We start from the raw sequence: 20,267 nt of genomic DNA, 5'->3' as shown, positions 1-20,267 counted from the left end.
TAATATCTTTCTCTGTTTAATGCTTCCATTATCTTAATTTTAAAGAGCTTGTTTTAAATTATTTAATGGTTAGAGATTAGGTGAAGAGCTTATTTTACCTAACGACGCACTAAGGAAAGATTGAGACTAGCAGAGCTTATTGTTGTCTATGGTTGATAGTTTTAATATAAATTAATGATAGAATTGATATATTATGTGCATGGTTGGTAGTGGCGAATGATCCTGTAACCAAAGTTTTCATCATTATTATTTCTTTCTCCTTTAATTAGAGTTTTTAGTAAATTCTTGTTCGTAGTTTTAATTTCTTTACTTCTTACTATTTAGTTAAAAATTCATAAACCCCATTTTTTATTTATAATTGGCATTTTCTTTAGTTAGATTAATTTATATTATTATTACTATTATTATTACTACTATTATTTTATTTCTTGCTTTAGAGTTGATAATTAATATAACTACATAGTTTTTGTGGGATCGATCCTTACTCGTTCTGTACTAAGTATTTATATTAGTGGTAAGGTTTTAAATTTGGTGCACCTTAACGACACTACAAAATTTTTAGCGCCGTTGCCGGGGACTAGCATCTAGTTTGTTTATTATCACTCGTTTTATTTTTATTTATTTATTTATTTCTTTTCTCATTTTATTTATTTATTTTATTTTAATTAGTTATTTTGTTTTTGTTCTATATTTAGATTTTCATGAGCATAGAGGACATTCGATTGAAACTCGAACAACTTAGAGCAACCTCATCATATTCAGAACTCGATTTTGCCATCCATATTCCACTCCCGAAGACAGAGCCAAGCAGCCCAGAACCCGAACCAATGGCTCAGAATAACAACCGAACACTTAAAGAGTTGGCAGCTCCTAACTTGGACCAGCAACCCTTATGCATTGAGAATCCAAACCCTCGGGTAAACTTTGAACTCAAATCTGGGATGATTCATCTTCTTCCTACTTTTCATGGTCTTGCAGGAGAGGATCCAAATAAGCACTTGAAGGAGTTCCATGTGGTCTGCTCCACAATGAAACTAGCCGGAGTTTCGGAAGAGCAAGTTAAGCTAATGGCCTTCCCATTCTCTTTGGCGGATTCAGCCAAGGAATGGTTGTACTATCTTCCCTCCGGTACTGTCACTACATGGAATGAGATGCGTCAGTTATTTTTGGAGAAATATTTCCCAGCATCAAAAGCTGGCAGCATTCGAAAAGAAATTTGTGGAATTCGACAGTATAATGGAGAGCCGCTCTACGACTATTGGGAACGATTCAAAAAGCTATGTGCTAGTTGCCCTCACCATCAGATAAGTGATCAACTTTTTATTCAATACTTTTATGAGGGTCTACTCCCTATGGATAGGAGTATGATTGATGCCGCTAGTGGAGGAGCACTCGTGGATAAGACACCAGAAGCAGCCCGAAATCTCATTGCTAACATGGCTGCTAATTCCCAACAGTTCAATACTAGGAACGATCTACTGCCGCCACCTAAGCGAGTCAATGAGGTAAGTACTACTTCTCTAGAAAAACAAGTTTCAAATCTTACTTCTTTAGTGCAACAATTAGCTCTAGGGCAACAAGCGAGACCATGTGGCGTTTGTTCCATGGTCGGGCATGCGACTGATATGTGCCCTACTCTCCAAGAGGGATCACATGAGCAGGCCAACGCAGTTGAGGGGTTCCTAGGCCAACCAAGACAAAGGTATAATCCCTACTCTAATTTTTACAATGAAGGGTGGAAGGATCACCCTAATTTTAGGTATGGGAACCAACAACAAGGCATTCCTAATGTGGCACCATCTCGACCACCGGGCTACCCCCAACAGCGGGTGCAACAGCCTTACCAAGTTCGGCCACCTCCACCTCCTCAAAATCAAGGTACGTCTTTGGAAGATCTTGTAAAAGCTCTCGCTACTAACTTTATACAATTCCAACAGACTACCCAGACACAGCTCCAACATTTAGAGAATCAAATTGGCCAATTGGCCACATCTATGAGTATGATAGAGGCTAGAACTTCAGGAAAGTTACATTCTCAACCAGAAATTAATCCAAAGGAGAATGCTAGTGCTATGTCTCTTAGGAGCGGGAAGCAATTGGAATCATTATTAGCTAAGCCATCAAAAGTATCCATAACATCATCGCCCTCTGTGATCAATTCCTCCCCTGAGGCTCTTCCTTTAATAAGGAAAGATGATTCTCACTCGACATTGCCAGTCGATCCATCTGGCCAGGTAAGTATCCCATCACCTCGAATTAAGACTCTCTCCATTCCTCCACCATTTCCTAGCAGATTTAAACAATCCAAGAAAGAGGAGCAAGAAAAAGAGATCTTTGAGACCTTTCGTAAAGTATAGGTAAATATTCCTCTACTTGATGCTATTAAACAAGTGCTGCGTTATGCAAAGTTTTTGAAGGAGTTATGCAGCAACAAGCGAAAGTTGAGCGGTAACGAAAAGGTAAGTGTTGGAGAAAATGTTTCTGTTGTACTTCAAAGAAAACTTCCGCCTAAATGCAAGGATCCATGTACTTTCACTATCCCCTGCACTATTGGTAATACCAGATTCGAAAGATGTATGCTAGATTTAGGGGCCTCAATTAATGTTATGCCATATTCGATTTATAACTCCTTGAATTTAGGTCCAATGGAAGAAACTGGTATAATTATTCAATTGGCTGACAGATCTAATGCTTACCCGAAAGGAGTTATGGAAGATGTTCTTGTGCAGGTCAATGAATTGGTCTTTCCAGCTGATTTTTATATCCTTGAAATGGAGGATGAGTTGTCGCCCAATCCTACTCTTATTCTGTTGGGGCGGCAATTTCTTAAGACAGCCCGAACCAAGATTGATGTTCACGATGGAACCCTCATAATGGAATTCGATGGTGAAGTGATTCGCTTCAATATCTTTGAGGCAATGAGGTATCCTAGTGATGTTCATTCTGTTTTTGCCATGGATGATATTAATAGTTTGGTGCAGGATTTCTTTGAATAATCCGGTAATGACAGTTTTGAAATTGCCATAAGCAAAATCTTACGAAAGATGATTCTAAGGAACATGCAAATTTGATAAAGTTGGATGATGAGGTAGAGGAAGCTATGGCGATCTTAGATAGAGCAGTCACATTACGCACCAATGGGTATAATGTTTCTTACCTTGAATTGCCTTTATTAAACGAGAAACTTTTACCTTCAATTGTGTAGGCACCTACCTTAGAACTTAAACCACTCCTAGAACACCTGCAATATATTTACTTGGGTGATAATGAAACACTTCCAGTCATAATTGCTAAAATCCTCACCCCAGTTCAACAAGAAAAGTTAATTAGGGTGCTTCGGGATCACAAGACGGTGATTGGCTGGACCATTGTCGACATTAAGAGAATTAGTCCTTCCATGTGCATGCATCGCATTTTACTAGAGGAATGGTCTAAACTAATGAGAGATGCACAACGCCGCCTTAATCCACCAATGATGGAAGTCGTAAAAAAAGAGATACTAAAACTCCTTAATGTGGGGATTATTTATCCCATTTCTGATAGTAAATGGGTGAGTCCTGTGCAGGTAGTTTAAAAAAAAATCAGGCATCACAGTGGTCAAGAATGAAGAAAACGAGCTTGTGCCAACTAGAGTTTAAACTGGGTGGAGAATTTGCATTGACTATCGCAAACTGAATGCAGCCACTCGCAAGGATCATTTTCCTCTGCCATTCATTGATGAAATGCTTGAAAGGTTAAGTGGTCACTCTTATTATTGTTTTCTTGATGGTTACTCAGGTTATAATCAGATTGTTATCGCTCCGGAAGACCAAGAGAAAACGACATTCACATGCCCCTTCGGAACATTTGCTTACCGACGCATGCCGTTTGGTCTCTGTAACGCTCCTGCTACTTTCCAAAGGTGTATGATGAGTATTTTTTCTAATTATGTGGAGAACATCATTGAGGTATTTATTGATGATTTTACAGTTTATGGTGATTCTTTCGATAAATGTTTAGATAACCTTACACTTGTTCTTAAACGATGCATTGACACTAACCTTGTGCTTAATTGGGAACAATGTCATTTTATGGTTAATCAAGATATTGTACTAGGCCATGTTATTTCTGAAAAGGGGATTGAAGTTGATAAATCTAAAATAGATCTTATACGCTCCTTACCACCTCCCACTAGTGTGAGGGAGGTTCATTCTTTTCTTGGTCATGCAGGTTTCTATCGCAGGTTTATCAAGGACTTCTCTAAGATAACTTTACCTCTCTGCAATTTACTTCAAAAGGATGCAACGTTTGACTTCAATGAAGAGTGTCAAAAAGCTTTTAAGAAGTTAAAAGAGGTTTTGACATTGGCCCCTATGATTCAACCACCAAACTGGGATTTACCATTTGAGATTATGTGCGATGCCAGTGACTATGCTGTTGGAGCCGTGTTGGGCCAGCGTGTGGGCAAGCTTCCTCATGTCATTTATTATGCCTCTCGTATATTGAATGATGCACAACTTAACTACTCCACTACCGAGAAAGAACTTTTAGCAATTATCTTTGCCTTAGAGAAATTTCGTTCTTATTTAATTGGATCTAAGGTAATCATTTACTCTGACCATGCAGCTATTAGGTACTTGCTCATAAAAAATGATGCCAAGCCGCGCCTTATTCGATGGATACTTCTATTGCAAGAATTTGATTTAGAGATTTTAGATAAGAGAGGTTTTGAGAATTTGGTGGCAGATCATTTGAGTCGACTTATCCATAACGAAGATGCACTTCCATTGCACGAGAACTTTCTAGATGAGCAGTTATTACAAGTAGATATAGTTACTCCTTGGTATGCAGATATTGTCAATTACTTGGTTACCAGGACAGTACCAGAAGAGATAACCCGTGCACAAAAGGCCAAGATCAAGAGTGATGCCAAGTACTATGTGTGGGATGAGCCATACTTGTGGAAGTATTGTTCTGATCAAGTTATTAGAAGGTGCGTACCCGAAACTGAATTTACTTCTATTCTCACCTTTTGTCATACTTTGGCTTGTGGAGGACATTTTGGACCAAAGAGAACAGCCCTTAAGGTACTTGCGAGCGGTTTTTATTGGCCATCACTATTTAAGGACGCATATTTGTTTTGCAAATCTTGTGATCGTTGTCAGAGAACAGGTAATTTGGGACCTAGAAATCAAATGCCACAATCTCTCATTCTTATAGTTGAGATTTTTGATGTTTGAGGCATCGACTTCATGGGACCATTTCCTTTATCATTTGGTAATCTCTATATTGTTCTTGGGGTTGATTATGTTTCAAAATGGGTGGAAGCAAAAGCCACCCGAACTAACGATTCTAAGATTGTAGTAGATTTTATAAAGAGTAACATCTTTACAAGGTTTGGAACACTAAAGGCAATTATCAGCGACAGAGGCACTCACTTTTGTAACAGGTCAATAGAAGCCCTCTTTCGAAAATACAACATCACTCACAAGGTATCTACATCTTACCATCCCCAAACTAGTGGGCAAGTTGAGGTGTCTAATAGGGAAGTGAAATCAATCCTTGAAAAGACAGTTAATCCGAATAGAAAGGACTGGAGCCTACGGCTTGATGATGCACTTTGGACATATAGGACCGCATACAAAACTCCTATTGGTATGTCACCCTACAGGTTGGTATATGGTAAGCCTTGTCATCTTCCAGTGGAACTTGAACATAAAGCATGGTGGGCTGTGAAACAATGTAACATGGAACTGGACGCCGCCGGCCAACACAGAAAGCTCCAATTGCAAGAATTATAGGAAATTCGAAATGATGCCTATGAGAGTTCACGAATCTATAAGGAAAAGACTAAGGTTTTTCATGACAAGCAAATCTTGAGAAAGAATTTTAAAGTTGGACAGAAAGTTTTGCTATTCCATTCTCGCCTTAAGTTGTTTCCAGGTAAGTTACGTTCTCGATGGGTTGGGCCTTTTGTTGTTATTAATATTTTTCATCATGGTGCAGTTGAGATCAGGAGCTTAACAACAGGTAAAGAGTTCAAAGTTAATGGTCATAGGTTGAAGCCTTACTATGAAAATTTTCAAACACTCAATGTAGAGGAGGCTCCACTTTATGAACCTGCGTACGTTGATGAGTGAAACTTGAGAACCAGGTCAGGCTGAGGACAATAAACCAAGCGCTTATTGGGAGGCAACCCAATGGCTAGAGAAAAGATTTTGAGAGCACGCCATAACAGATTTGATTTTTCTCCCTCTCATTCTTATTTACTTTACCTACGTTGTGTTGAATTTTTGTTTGTTTCTGTTTGTGTGTCTCATCTCATTTTCCCATGTTTAATTCTGTCTTTTGTTAGCTTAGGCTTACATTGAGGACAATGTAAGAATTAAGTGTGGGGGGGGGTGGATTTCGAACTTAGTTTTTGTTGCTTCGTCTTTTTCTTTTTCTTTTAAAAAAAACAAACAAAAAAACAAAAAAAACAAAAAAAAATGTTTTGAATATTAGCTAGTGATAAGAATTTGATTGACAATAAATATGATTCTTAAAAAGGGTTGAATATTACCTTAGTTTATACTTGATTCTTGTGTTGATTTCCTCTTAATTGAGATTCTTTAAACCATGAGCACTAATATCAATTCTTTCATAATTTTGACTTAGAATTTGAGATTGACGCAGCCTGAGTTGAGAATTTTAGATTAAGTAAATGACTGTTTGTCTTGATTCTTATCTCCACAATACAGTGTAGTATACACAAGCACCATAGTCAGAAATAGCTACCTATAACCCTTAAGAGTGAAGCTATCCTTGAGTAATTTGGGCCTATGTACCACCAGTATGTAGAGAATAATCTACCATGAGAAGAAGGCTACCTTAAGGGGTAGAGTGAAAGCTCCTGACTAAAAAAAAAAAACAAAAAAATAAAAAAAAACTTCAAAAGAAAATGCACACAAATGCCTGTAAAAGAAAAAAAATTGGAGATCAAGATGATAAGATTAGTTTGACCTACTCTTTTCTTTGTTCAAGGCAAAGGCTGTGGCTATTGAAGATTTTGGGAATGGATTTTAATTGAATTGATTCACACACACACTATGAGAATTAAAAGAGAGATGTGATTGACTATTGAATTAAAGTTAGAACTTCGATAATATTTGAAATTTTCTTTGAGCTATATGATTTATGCAATCTTTGAGGCTAGTTTTATTTTAAATTCCTTTGTTCTTTTTCTGCTAAAATAAAAAAAAATGCAATGATGTTTGTGGGTATCATCGCTGAAGCCCTCACGAGACTATAACCCGTCCACTATGGCCGCCTAGGGGTTTAAAGGCTTGTTGCATACGCTAAATGCAATCGTGATTTCCTACGAAAGTGGTCTAGTTTAGGTTTTCTTTTTATTTTTGTTCTAGGTTTGCTCGAGGACGAGCAAATGGTAGGTGTGGGGGAATTTGATAAGTGCATATTTTTCATATATTTTACTATAATTTCTCCATCTTTTTCTTGTTTTGGTCTTAAATATTCTAATTATTTTAGTTAATTTTTAAATTATACATATTTTACCCTTAATTATTTAATTACTAGTTATTTTTATTTTTAATTAATTAAATTATTTTATTGAATAGGGAATCAATTGGAGATTATGAATAAAAAGGGCATGAAGAAGTTCAAATTGAGAAGGAATAAAGATTAAATTAGAAGACAAAAATACAAACAAAAATTGATAAAACCGAGTGGAAGAAATCAAAGTAATTAATCCAATTGAGAAATGTTGAATAATTAAAAGATTTAATTATTTCCAATTGTCAATTGGAGTACATGTGCATGGCATTGCAAAAGTAGAAAGCATTTAAACGGGCCCACAATTGACTTTCAAAAGTTGGAATTAATGGCTTTTGGTGGCATTAAATTGGAAAAGGATTTCAATTAGAATGGAAAAAGGATTTCTTTATTCTTGTTGGAGAAGGATTCGGTCAACTAGCATTATAAAAGGAGATTGCAGCCGCTGGATAGAAAAAAAGGAGGGCAGAGGCAATTCGGCGGCAAGAAGGAAAAAAAACAAAGGAGAAGAATTCGGGCAGCAAGAGACTTTGGAAGAGGGCAGATCCAATTCGGCAGCAAGAGGAAAATCAACAGCCGCTTGAATTAATTTCCATAATTGGTTTTATCAATTCTCTTATTCTCAATTCAATTATGTTAGGCTAGATTTTTATTTGGTTGAGGGTGAATTCAAAACCCTAAACATGCTATGCAATTAAATTTAAATTCTATCATTCAATTTATTTAATTAAGATTGTTTATGTTCTTCTATAATTAATGTTCATGGTTTATTCTTATTTTATTTGAGTGGCCAATTAGATAGGACTTGAATAAATTTTATTGCTAAATTAAAATTCTTGATCCGTAATTGTCTTGATATTTTAATCATTAGTAGCAGGTTGGAATTAGTGATTTCAATTGAAGAACATAACCTAGGTTAAATAATTCGAGCTTGTGTGTTTATTGCCTTGATCAACCTAATATCTTTCTCTGTTTAATGCTTCCATTATCTTAAATTTAAAGAGCTTGTTTTAAATTATTTAATGGTTAGAGATTAGGTGAAGAGCTTATTTTGCCTAACGACGCACTAAGGAAAGATTGAGACTAACATAGCTTATTGTTGTCTACGGTTGATAGTTTTAATATAAATTAATGATAGAATTGATATATTATGTGCATGTTTTGTGGTGGCGAATGATCCTTTAACCAAAGTTTTCATCATTATTATTTCTTTCTCCTTTAATTAGAGTTTTTAGTAAATTCTTGTTCGTAGTTTTGATTCCTTTACTTCTTACTATTTAGTTAAAAATTCATAAACTCCCTTTTTTATTTATAATTGGCATTTTCTTTAGTTAAATTAATTTATATTATTATTACTACTATTATTTTATTTCTTGCTTTAGAGTTGATAATAAATATAACTACATAGTCTTTGTGGGATCGATCCTTACTCGTTCTGTACGAAGTATTTATATTAGTGGTAAGGTTTTAAATTTGGTGCACCTTAACGACACTACCAAATTTTTGATTGATTATGAAGAAACATTTGCTTCAATGGTCAAACTTAACTCTATTCGAGTCTTCTTGTCCTTGGCAATTAATCTAGATTGGGAACTACACCAACTCGATATGAAGAATGCTTTTTTGAATGACAATCTTAATGAAGAAGTATATATGAAGATTCCATCGAGATTTCAATCTGAAAAAGAATGAGGTAAAATTTGCAAACTGAAAAATGTTATGGTTTGAAACAATCCCCGCGTGTGTAGTTCACCAAATTTAGCTCAACTCTCACTCGGCTAAAGTACACTCAAGGGCAGATTGATCACATTATCTTTGTTAAGAAGGGAAAAGCTGGAAAAAAAGCCATTCTTATTGTATACGTAAATGATATCATAATTATAGGTGATGACAATGTTGAGATTCACGGGCTCAAGAATCAACTGAAGGAAGAATTTGAAGTTAAAGATCTAGGACCTTTGAAATATTTTCTCGACATGGATGTTGATAGAAGTAAAAAGGGTTTTTCATTTCTTAGAGGAATTACACTCTTGACCTACGAGAAGAAATCGAGAAGTTGAGGTGTAAACCAGTAAGAACTCCACTCGAGAAGAATGGGAAGAGCAAGATTAAAGATGATGAGCCTTCAGTGGATGTAGAAAAATACTGACGCTTGGTTGGTAGATTGATTTACTTATCTCTCACACGGCTTGATATTGTATACGCTGTGAATGTAATGAGCCAATATATGTATTCACCTACTCAAAGACATTTAGAGGTTGTAAATCATATTTTGAGGTATCTTAAAGGAACTCTGGGAAGAGGACTAATGTTTCTAAAAACTGAGAGCAAGAGTATTGAAAGATATGTTGATGTGGATTGGGCTGGAAGTGAAGATTGTAAGTTAACTTCAAGACATTGCACCAAGCTATGTGGTAACTTGGTTACATGGAGGAGTAACAAACAAACAGTTGTGGCAAGGAGTAGTGCCGAAGCTGAATTTTGGGTTATTACACAAGGAATGTGTGAGGTTATATGGTTGGAAAGGTTAATGCAGGATTTGCAAATCACAGTTTGCTCTCCCACTAAGTTGTATACTGACAGCACATCTACCGTTAGCATTGTGAACAATCTAGTCCAACACGATCAAATGAAACATGTTAGAATTGATTGAAGTTTTATCAAGAATGAAATCGAAGGAAAATGTATCAATTTATGCTACAACTCTACTCGTGCACAAGAAGCAAATATCCTGACCAAAAGTTTACCTAAGTCAACTCATGAAAGTCTTCTTAGCAAGCTTGAAATGCAAAATATCTATTCCTAAACTAGAGGGGGAGTGTTGGAATTTAGTGAATTAATTGTGGATATTTTTCGGTATATCTTTTCCTTTATTATTTGATTTAGTCATATTAGGAAACCATATATTAGTGAGATATTTTAGGATTAATTTACATAATTTAGAGATTCTTTTTTTAGATTCCTTTTTTGATTGGCCTTCTAAGTGTATATATTCTGTTACAGTTAATGAGAAAGTACGAACAAGAATCATTCATTCATTAGTATTCTTATTTCACAGGTCTTCTAAATTTCACTTGAGATGTTTGTTTGATCCTTGTCTAATGGGTAACAGAACTTACTCTTGGTCTTACCCTCAAAATTTTTCAAAGGAGCTAACAGTTAAATAAATTATATATGCAAAACCAAATACATTTATCATCAAAATTCAATAACTACTAATGAAGAACTAAATGGTCAAGTTATCATAACCATGGTATTTCTAATACATACATACACAAAGAGCCTATACTACCAGGCACTTGTGATAAATATCCATAATCTATTTATTCTAATCATTTTGCACGACGAAAGAAGCCTTCATTAGAATTAGAAAGGCATTGCTGTTTCATTTGCATTATTGAATCTGCCGCTGCTGTTGCGCTGCTGGATATTGCAGTTGACAATTGAGCATGATCTGATGGTATCTCCAGCTAGTGGAACCACTGGCAGGACGTCACAGTTGCAAATCTCAATCATCGAGCCATCTGGGTCGTGAAAGAACACTTGATCAACGTAGATTCCACCCTCCTCTACCCTGCTTTTGACGTACTCTATCTTCATCTCCGTCAATTTTCTCTCCACTGTCGCCATGTTCTCACACTGCCAACAAGTAAAGTACATATAACTAATCATTTCAAGCACATCGCTCGCACATGCTTTTGAGTGTGCATATCGGAGATAAAAGAGATAATAATAGTGAAAGAAGACAAATACTTGGAAAGAAATATGATTGTCTTTGGGATTAATGATCTTGCTGATGCTGGGCATTCTATCAGGATCTTCACATTTCAATAGATGTATGCCAATGCCATAATTGAATAGCCTTCTTTTTTTCAAATCAAAATATCAATAAGTCAGTATTCAATGAAACTAAACCTAAATTCATCAATATTGATTACTGTTATATTTATACATTTCCATGCACCATGAAAATCAAAAGAACCAGGCCTCCTGATGGGAAGGAAACCAATAACATTTTGGTAGAAATCAAGAGACTTTTCAACTGATCTACACACAAGTGAGAAGTGATTCAAGGACTTGAGACTCAAAGGATTCTGCATGCTTTCCTTCATCTTTGTGTTTGCAAGTGGAAGTTTATTTAATTAGGAACAAGATTAACGGTAGAGAAGGCTGCAAATGTGGATTCATTCTATATAGAGAGACAGAAGGGAGGATCTTTCGGAGGCTTTCATGGCCGTGCTTAATTCACATATATTTATATATGCAAATCACTCTCGTCTCTCCATCCACATGTGCATTAATTTTGCTTCCAGGGTTTGAGCAATATATGGTTGCTTGATCAAGTGTTAGAAATTACTCAAAGAAGAAAAGAAGAAAAAAAAAAAAATTCAATACTATATATACCCTCAATAGATTTTTGACCCGGTTTCTTGCTCCCAGGCCCTTGTAGATTAATTGGTGGGAAAATAAGATTGCAAGAGATTTAACCAGAATTTTTGCTTCACCGGGTTTGTTGAATGCAATAGAAGTATTGAAGAATTTCATCTTGCTAGAATATGAGAATGAGACAAACAGTACACCATGCGTAGGACTTTTGTTTAAACTTAGAGCATAAAACGAGATATCTCTTAAGATATATAATTGCTTGAAAATGAGATCTTGCAGGTTGCAATGCTTTGCTTGAACCTTCATTGAAAATTTATTAAATGACGCTGTGGGTAATGATTCATATTAATGCATAAAAAAAAGTTGTAAATTCACTATCCTTTATTATCAAACTTGAAGTAATCGCTATATCTGGATAGTTCATTTACAACTAACAATTGTCAGAGATAAACTAGTCCAATATTTAATAATCTGTTATATCAATCAATCTTATGACATTCTGCTGATTTCATCCCACAAAATTTCACAAACATACGCACATGACTTCAATTACTTGATATATACTGATATAAAGAATTAATCTAGCTTTAATCATTGTGCTTTTACAAGTCTGTATTTATAAAATCATGAAGCAAAATGAAGAAAATCTTCCTTCGCATGAATAGAATCAGAAAGGCACGACTGTGGATTTATTTGTGGTTCTTGTTGTATCTGCTGCTGATGGAAATTGCAATTCACACTCGAAGTACATGATCGGATCCTCACGGCATCTCCTGCTAATGGCACCACAGGCAGGACGTCGCAGTTGCAAATTTCAATCATCGAGCCATCTGGGTCGTGGAAAAACAATTGATCAACGTTGATTCCACCCTCCTCTACCCGACTCTTCACGTAATCTATCTTCATCTCCTTCAATCTTCTCTCCACTATCGCCATGTTCTCACACTGCCAACAAATTCAACCCCATGTGGTTTAATCATTTATTAATTTCAAGCACATATAGAGATAGAGAGAGAGAGAGAGAGAGAGAAATACTTGGAAAGAAATATGATTATCCTTGGGATTAATATTCTTGCCGGCCTTGGGCAAATTGTCAGGCTCTTCAGATTTCAGGAGATGAATGCCCATGCCATAATTGAACAGCCTGCTTATATCAAAATATATGAATCAGTCGGTATATTATCAAAACATATCCAAATATTCAATAACATCAATTAAGAGTTACATATACGTAGATATACAAAAATAATAATAATACCATGCACCATCAAAATCAAAAGAACCAGGCCTTCTGATGGGAAAGAAACCAAGAACGTTTTGGTAGAAATCAAGAGACGCCTCAACTGATCTACACACAAGTGATATGTGATTCAAGGACTTGAGACACAGAGGATTCTCAACGCTTTCCTTCATTTGTGAAATTCTGACAGGAATACGCACGGACAAGGCAAAAAATGACGGAAGTGAAGAAGATCAAGAGAAGGAAACGGGGATGAAATTAAAAAGCTACAGCCAGCTACTACAAATATTGTTGATTAATTAAATTTCGCAGGCTTTTACGGGTTTGCGCGGCATCTGTATATATAGATATGGACTTGATTGGAGACTGTCTCTCTCTCTCTCTCTCGCCATCTGTACTTTTCTTGTAAGGCTTTTGGATGGATATGATTGTTACACGCATTTCCTATGTATGTCGATGACTTGGATCTAGATTGGCACTAATATGATCTGTTGACAAGTCTTTACATATCTTAATTCTTATATGCAGAGTCAGAAATTACTCAAACAAAAGCAAATATAATAATAATAATGATAATAATAATATCGGATAATATCCACTTCTTTTTTTGTTTTACATTTTTGCAATAAAGTGGAGCAATTGGCACCCCTTGTACATTCTATTAATTAAAACTCCTTTATTAAGGGTACCCCATTAAATAATATCAGAAAATTCATAACTATTAGCATCCTCTTACTCAAGTTTTGAGAAAATAAATTTAAATTAAATTCCTACAATGTGTCTGCCGAAACTCGAACAACTTCCCTCACAAGTGTGAGGGAATGACTCTAGCCACTAGGTCAAACCATAGTTGTTTAAAAATAACCTCATTTCAATTGTTCTAAACAACATCCTCTCTCTAAAAACCGCAAAAACATGCATCTATTTCTCGTACTTTTCCCATTAGTCTTTCCATCTTTAATTTGATTTAAATGTACATTTTAATTTAGAGTTTAAAACTAATCCTCAAGGAAATAATTAACTTATAAGAAAAATATTAAAAAAGAGAGAGAGGAAGAGGATGTTATTAATGTCATACTAACAATAGAGTTATCATGATCCATGAGCTGTTGCAAATTGAAGAATTTTGTTTCTATGTCATAAATCATAAATATGCATAGACCTGCTCGGAGATGCTTCGGTTCTACAACTAGTTGAATATGCTTTTAAATATTTATCATGATCCATTATTTTTTTTAATGCAGACACACTTTTAAACCGTGCAGTTTAAGATAGTTAAAAATTAATTCTTTTAAATTCCGCGGCAGTAGAAAAGGACTCTATATATAGTGCTAGCAAAGATGATGCAACGAGCAGTAGCACATTGTGCCTATTATTACGAGTAATTGTACCAAATATTATTATTTTACCAGGATTCATTTGATATTTTGATCCGATTCTCTTCGAATTTCAACTGCCAGCCTATATTGAAGAGATATCCTGATACTCAGTTTGAAGACATATGATGGCATGTAATATTATAAGCTTGATTTGACATTTGGTCCCGCGGATACAAACTTTGTATTATATCTTAACTTTATAAGTGCAGCGTATTATACTACTAATTTGTTATACCATTCCAATTTGCATGTATAAAGTTCTTACTGCATTTATGGCCTCAACCTTTTAAACATTAAGATTTTTTTTTTTGTATGGTCAAAATTGTAAGAGTTGCGTGATAAAGTTCATATAAATTTCTAACCAATGCATACAACTAATCGATCGAACTTGGCCAACCTGTCATGATTAATAAACAAATAAGATAATGACAGCTGATAGCCATTGCATATGTTTGTAATCAATTACTTTGCAAGTTCACGTACGTCAGCGAACCGCATGATTTTTTAGTGCACGAGTTTGAATTGATCAGTAACTTATAGCAGAATTTTGGGTGACGTGTGAATTTTTTTTTTTTTTCATTTAATTTTTGGGACATTGCCAATCTTTGTATTAATTGTGGGCCACTTTGTACGGCTCTGTGCGTACATCAAGTTCAAATTCACTTCTACGGCTAATGAAAGAGTGAAAGCGTACCTGCAATTTGATCGCTTCTGGGGAAGGCCATGGCTGGAATTTAACATCACGTACCTAATGCAACTTCAAGTAAAAAGAAAAAGAAAATCAATTTTGTCCTCTAATTTACAAGTTCTATTGCAATTGAATTTCTCATCAGTTTTTGGGTTACAAGGCTGACAAAATTATCCATACATTGGAGATTGCCACGTCTATCATCCAACAACCCTATTACGTCATAACAAGCATATTGAAAATTGGTAGATAAATTGCTACCTCTAATGTCACTACTTGAGCCACACTTTAGACAAATTGATAATTCAATTAAATTTATCATCCACCCCCACTAGAATGACAATCATCAATTTATTCTTCAAAAATGTGAAAATCTTAATTTATTATAATTTTCGTTTAAAAGATGAAGAAAAATAAGGAGTGCATTTATTTACTTATTTATTTATTTGTCTTTGTAATGATATATAGTGATAAATTGACATTTTCACATTTTTAAAGATAAATTAAAGATTATCATTTTAAGCAAAGAATAAATTAAGAGTTACCCTAAATAAAATAACACGTGTCATTTTCTCATCAGTTGCTTATACTACTTTTGGTACACGGAACAATATGGTAAGTGCGACAGCTTGGCATAAAGGACCGATATGGATTGTGACTGAAAGTGAGACCCCTAAGAAAAATATGAGTTTAGGCTAAAATTGGACTAGGCGAGTTTCAAAGTTTTCGAAACATATCAATTAACAGGATCAGGCTACGGTGCAACTGTGGTACCGTGCCACAGTTGCATCTAGCTGTTGGATGCATTTGGATTGGTGGGATCCATTGGCATCCAACGGTTGGATGCAACTGTGGTACGATACCACAGTTGCACCACAGGTTCCCCCCAATTAATAAAGACACTTTGAATAGTGAAATGAGATGTAGAGTGAAGATATATTGTGTTAATTGTTTACTTTATAGTTCTACTTCAGTCCCTCTTTTAGTTTTTTTTTTAATTTTTCAATAAAAAAGACTGTCAAGCATGGATAAGTGGAAATGGTGGCTTGGGTTTGGTTGGAATTGACTTGATTTAATAACAAATCTGGTACAAGTAATTGAATTGAATAACACATCGCAAGATCATCTTTATATAATAATTTCAAATTTTTGAATTTACTGTCAAGTGATGATATAAGAACATTGTTTATGGAAGCATGATGAAAAGGAGAAAAAAAAAAAAAAGAGAGTAAATTTTGAATTAAAAAATTTCATGAAATTTAAAAAAAGAAGAAAGAAAGAAAAAAAAAACAGTCATAATAAATGGGACCAAGAACTATCAAAGATCCAACAAGGTCCGACAATCTTGTATCTCTTTGGCCCAAATATAATTTTCATTAGAGAGGAGCTTTGAACACCCCTTTAAATTCTTATAACATCCCATTTAAATTTTAATTTCATACAATACACCTAAATTAAGTTATACTAACCATATATCAAAATCAATTATTTTATCATGAAATTTTCCTCTAAAAAAAATATTTCGTTTAACTTTTTTATTTTAAAAATATAAAATTTGAAATTTATTTTTTATAATTTCTATTTTTATAATTCTAAATTCTTATAAGTTTCTCAAAAAAAATCAATTAAAATTTAAAATATCAATATAAACTTTGAATTGGGATGGATGTAAAAAACTTTCTAAAAAGAAAATTTTTATTTAAGCGTTTAATTAAATTTTCATTAAAAAAGAACTGAAATAACTTAATTTAGATTATTTTGATAATTTCAATTAAAAAAGAGTTTTATGGTGAAATTTTTAGGGTTGTCAAAAGGCCAACTCTTTTAATAAAATCCGAATTTCAATGTTTGAATTTAGTCATTGAAACATTAACTAAAATTCAATAAGATGATGATAACACTCAATAATCATTACAAGCTTGACAACCAAATCGTTAATTTTCTTTTATAAACAAGGACTCACTACGTTGCAACTGCTGCAACGTGCAATACTATTTTTCGTCATTCGAAAATACCGTTGGATTAAAAGTGACTCAATCTAACACTTGGAGTTACATAAATTTTAAATGAGGAGTTGACCGGCAACCGTTGAAACCGGTTATGTATTCATGTGATGGGGAGAGTCAAGTTCACAAAATGCATCGCAATTAGAACGTATTCCGTTTTATTGATGAAAAAAAAAATTGGGGTTTAACGTATCGCAATTGAGAATTAATCTGGAGACACGTAAATAGAAAAAAAAAAAAAAACGATTGCAAATTCTTGGGGGGAAAAGATTTCGTTCATTCACGTATGTTGCAGATTGGGCTGTAAGCCGTATGAATTCAATGGCGATTTTGTTACTGCATCAGGTGTAACTGATTTCGTTTGAGAATCAATTTGGAGATAGCGAAATCGGAAGAAAACAATCATAATTTCTTGGGGGGGGAAAAGATATCAATGGTTCGAATAAAGAACATGGCTGGCATGGATATGAATCCGATTGCAAGATTGGTATTGTAGCGGGCAACTACAACCCAGACTGAGATAGGGTGAAACCAGAGTGAATATCGCGTCTGTTTGCTCTGTTGTTGTGCCGTTCAAAAGTAATGCAGTAGGTAATTCTTGAAAAAAAAATAAAAAGGTTAAGTTCCTTTGAAAGAGTATGGCGTTGGTAAATAGATTGGAGGGCCGGTTACGTTTATTTGTTAAAGTCAGAGAAGGTGAGATTTGTAGCTAGGAAGTTGTTCAACACTTTGAATATCAGTATCCATCTCAGCCTAGTAATGCGGTAGATACGATTTGGGAGGCAGTTTCATGCAAGTTGCCCGTAGTACGATTTAAAATTCACAACGTCCGGTAAATACATTTTCTAATTACAATTTTAGTTATGAAAGGACATATATTTGTTAGCCAATTACAACATTTAGCTTATAACTTAATGCTTTTAGATACATTATTTGTGTTTTAAATTGTTTCCACGTATGCCTGATGTGTCAATGACGAATCTACAAAAATAATTTACCGGGGGTTAAATTAGATAATAGTAAAATATATAAACTAAAATTTTGAATATCTAAAATATTTGCTAATACCTTTATAATTAGTCTCTATGTATTTTTATATTTTAAAAATGTTATGCAATAGACTCATTATCAATATTATTAAATTTATTATTTCCTGTATAAACAGCCAAACTATCACTTATCCCATCCGATGCCAAAGATGATTCTTCATGAGTTTTATTACTGAAAACATTCGTTCTACTATTATTATATAAACTGGAAGAATTAACCATATTTTTTAGAATATAAAATATTTTGGGTGGTGGGCTATCATTATTTTTAATTAAAATATAGGTTTTTATATTTTTTAAAAGTCAAAATTTAAATTTTATGGGGGATTATATTTTATAGTGACTATTTTAATAAATTTAATGGGAATTAGTTAGAAAATTAAAATATTTTTCTCTTTTATTTTTAATTTTTTTTTTGGCCAGTGGGGGTTTGAGCCCCCACTGGTCATGTGCTACATCCATTCCTGGCTGTAGGGGCGGAGTTAGTATATTGATTGATTGGGGGCTTATTCAACGATAATATAAAAAAATTTAAAAAGAATAAATATATAAATTTGAAAGATTTTTCATACTTCAAAATATGTTGACAATTGTCCTTTATGAGTTTTCATACATTGATAACTTTGCATTACAACATCATTATCAATATTATTAAATAAGTCTTTTTCTATGTAACAACCAAACTATCATTCATCCATTGCTCTCTCATTTGGCTTCGTAACCGATTCTTTAAAATGTTTATAGCTGAAAATGCTCTCTCTACACTAATATTAATATTTATGTTTAAAAATTTAATTAATATTGATGTTTTTGGGCTTGATTTTAGTTTGTAAAGTCCATCTCTTTTGATTTGTTTTAAAAATTTGGAGTGTGAGAATTTGAGCGTAAATATGTATTAGGGACTTGAATATAAATTATTGGGGGTTTAAGAAAAATTTATTAGAAATTTTAGGATAATTAAATTAACTAATAAAAGAATTATTATTTTTTCAGTGGGGACGTCCCAAGGGGAATCCGCCCCTGCCTGGCTGTGTGTAGATGTTTTGAGGGAGAGGGAGAAGGAGAGAGATGGAGCAACTAGTTAAAAAACATAGGGAGATGATGATGCTATTATGGTCCTAAATATTAATATTGCAAGATCACAAATATTTAGTTCTAAAATGCAGAAACAAGAGTCACCACACCATTTAGAATTGAAGAAGTCTTTTTCTTTAGAAAGGATAAACTCATTATATATATTTTGTGTAAATATGACAAACGACATCTTCTCTATTGAAAGTATTCAACTATTGGTGTAAGACCTAAGTTTATATAATTCAAGAGACAACGGCTTACAAAATTGATCTATAGCAGCTAACTTTCAGTTGAATAAAATGTTTATTGAGTTTATAAATGAATATTACAAATTCTAATCTTCAAATTCTTTATTGACCACGAGTTGTTGTTCATGGTTGTGTCACTTTGAGGCACTAGCATGTTTGTTTATTCCGGATGATTATGGTTGGAGAATGTCATATTATTATTCCTCTATCACACATATACTGCAATTTCCACTCTGCAATCAGTCATGCAAGAGGAATATAAAAAGTAGTGAGATTGAGGTATTCCGTATTCCTTTTACTCGTTTTTTAATTTCAATTGGTTGTCGTAAATCTATCATCAGTTGGAGTTGGTCAATAAGCATTGTTATATTGATGGAGTGAAGGTAGTGGTGTCGTTTTAATGCTATTTTCAACTATATGGCGTTGGTATATCATTTTGTACAACTCTTGCATATTTTAGTAGTTAAAGTAATAAAAGAGAAGATAAGACTAATATTATGAAGTCTTAATAAGGGTGTTTCAAGGGTTGTCGGATTGTATGACAATTCCATGTTTCCTTTATCTTTTACACGCCAGCATGGTGAGCAAGAAGAATCCACAAATCCGAGTGTTGACCATCAAAGAGATCGATAGACACTTGACTGATATAAGGGAGTGAGTGTAAGAG

The 20,267-nt window shown here is 34.1% G+C and overlaps 2 protein-coding genes across 2 annotated transcripts; both read right to left on the bottom strand.

Moving 5' to 3' along the window:
- Positions 1 to 10,896: 10,896 nt before the first annotated feature.
- Positions 10,897 to 11,642, bottom strand: LOC18055682. Its single transcript, XM_024177382.1, has 3 exons — positions 11,489 to 11,642; positions 11,284 to 11,393; positions 10,897 to 11,169 (listed from the first exon to the last, which is right to left on the bottom strand). The coding sequence occupies exons 1-3, from the start codon at positions 11,640 to 11,642 to the stop codon at positions 10,897 to 10,899; spliced, it is 537 nt and encodes a 178-aa protein (XP_024033150.1).
- A 753-nt stretch (positions 11,643 to 12,395) lies between these two features.
- LOC18055681 (metallothiol transferase FosB) lies at positions 12,396 to 13,484 on the bottom strand. Its single transcript, XM_006450909.2, has 3 exons — positions 13,175 to 13,484; positions 12,952 to 13,060; positions 12,396 to 12,861 (listed from the first exon to the last, which is right to left on the bottom strand). The coding sequence occupies exons 1-3, from the start codon at positions 13,327 to 13,329 to the stop codon at positions 12,541 to 12,543; spliced, it is 585 nt and encodes a 194-aa protein (XP_006450972.1). The 5' UTR covers positions 13,330 to 13,484; the 3' UTR covers positions 12,396 to 12,540.
- Positions 13,485 to 20,267: the final 6,783 nt, after the last annotated feature.

Source organism: Citrus clementina, unplaced genomic scaffold (genome assembly GCF_000493195.1).
Source record: "Citrus clementina cultivar Clemenules unplaced genomic scaffold, Citrus_clementina_v1.0 scaffold_1, whole genome shotgun sequence".
Lineage (NCBI taxonomy): Eukaryota > Viridiplantae > Streptophyta > Magnoliopsida > Sapindales > Rutaceae > Citrus > Citrus x clementina.
The sequence above is the reverse complement of the archived record's forward strand: the minus strand, read 5'-3'. Positions and strand labels throughout refer to the sequence as shown.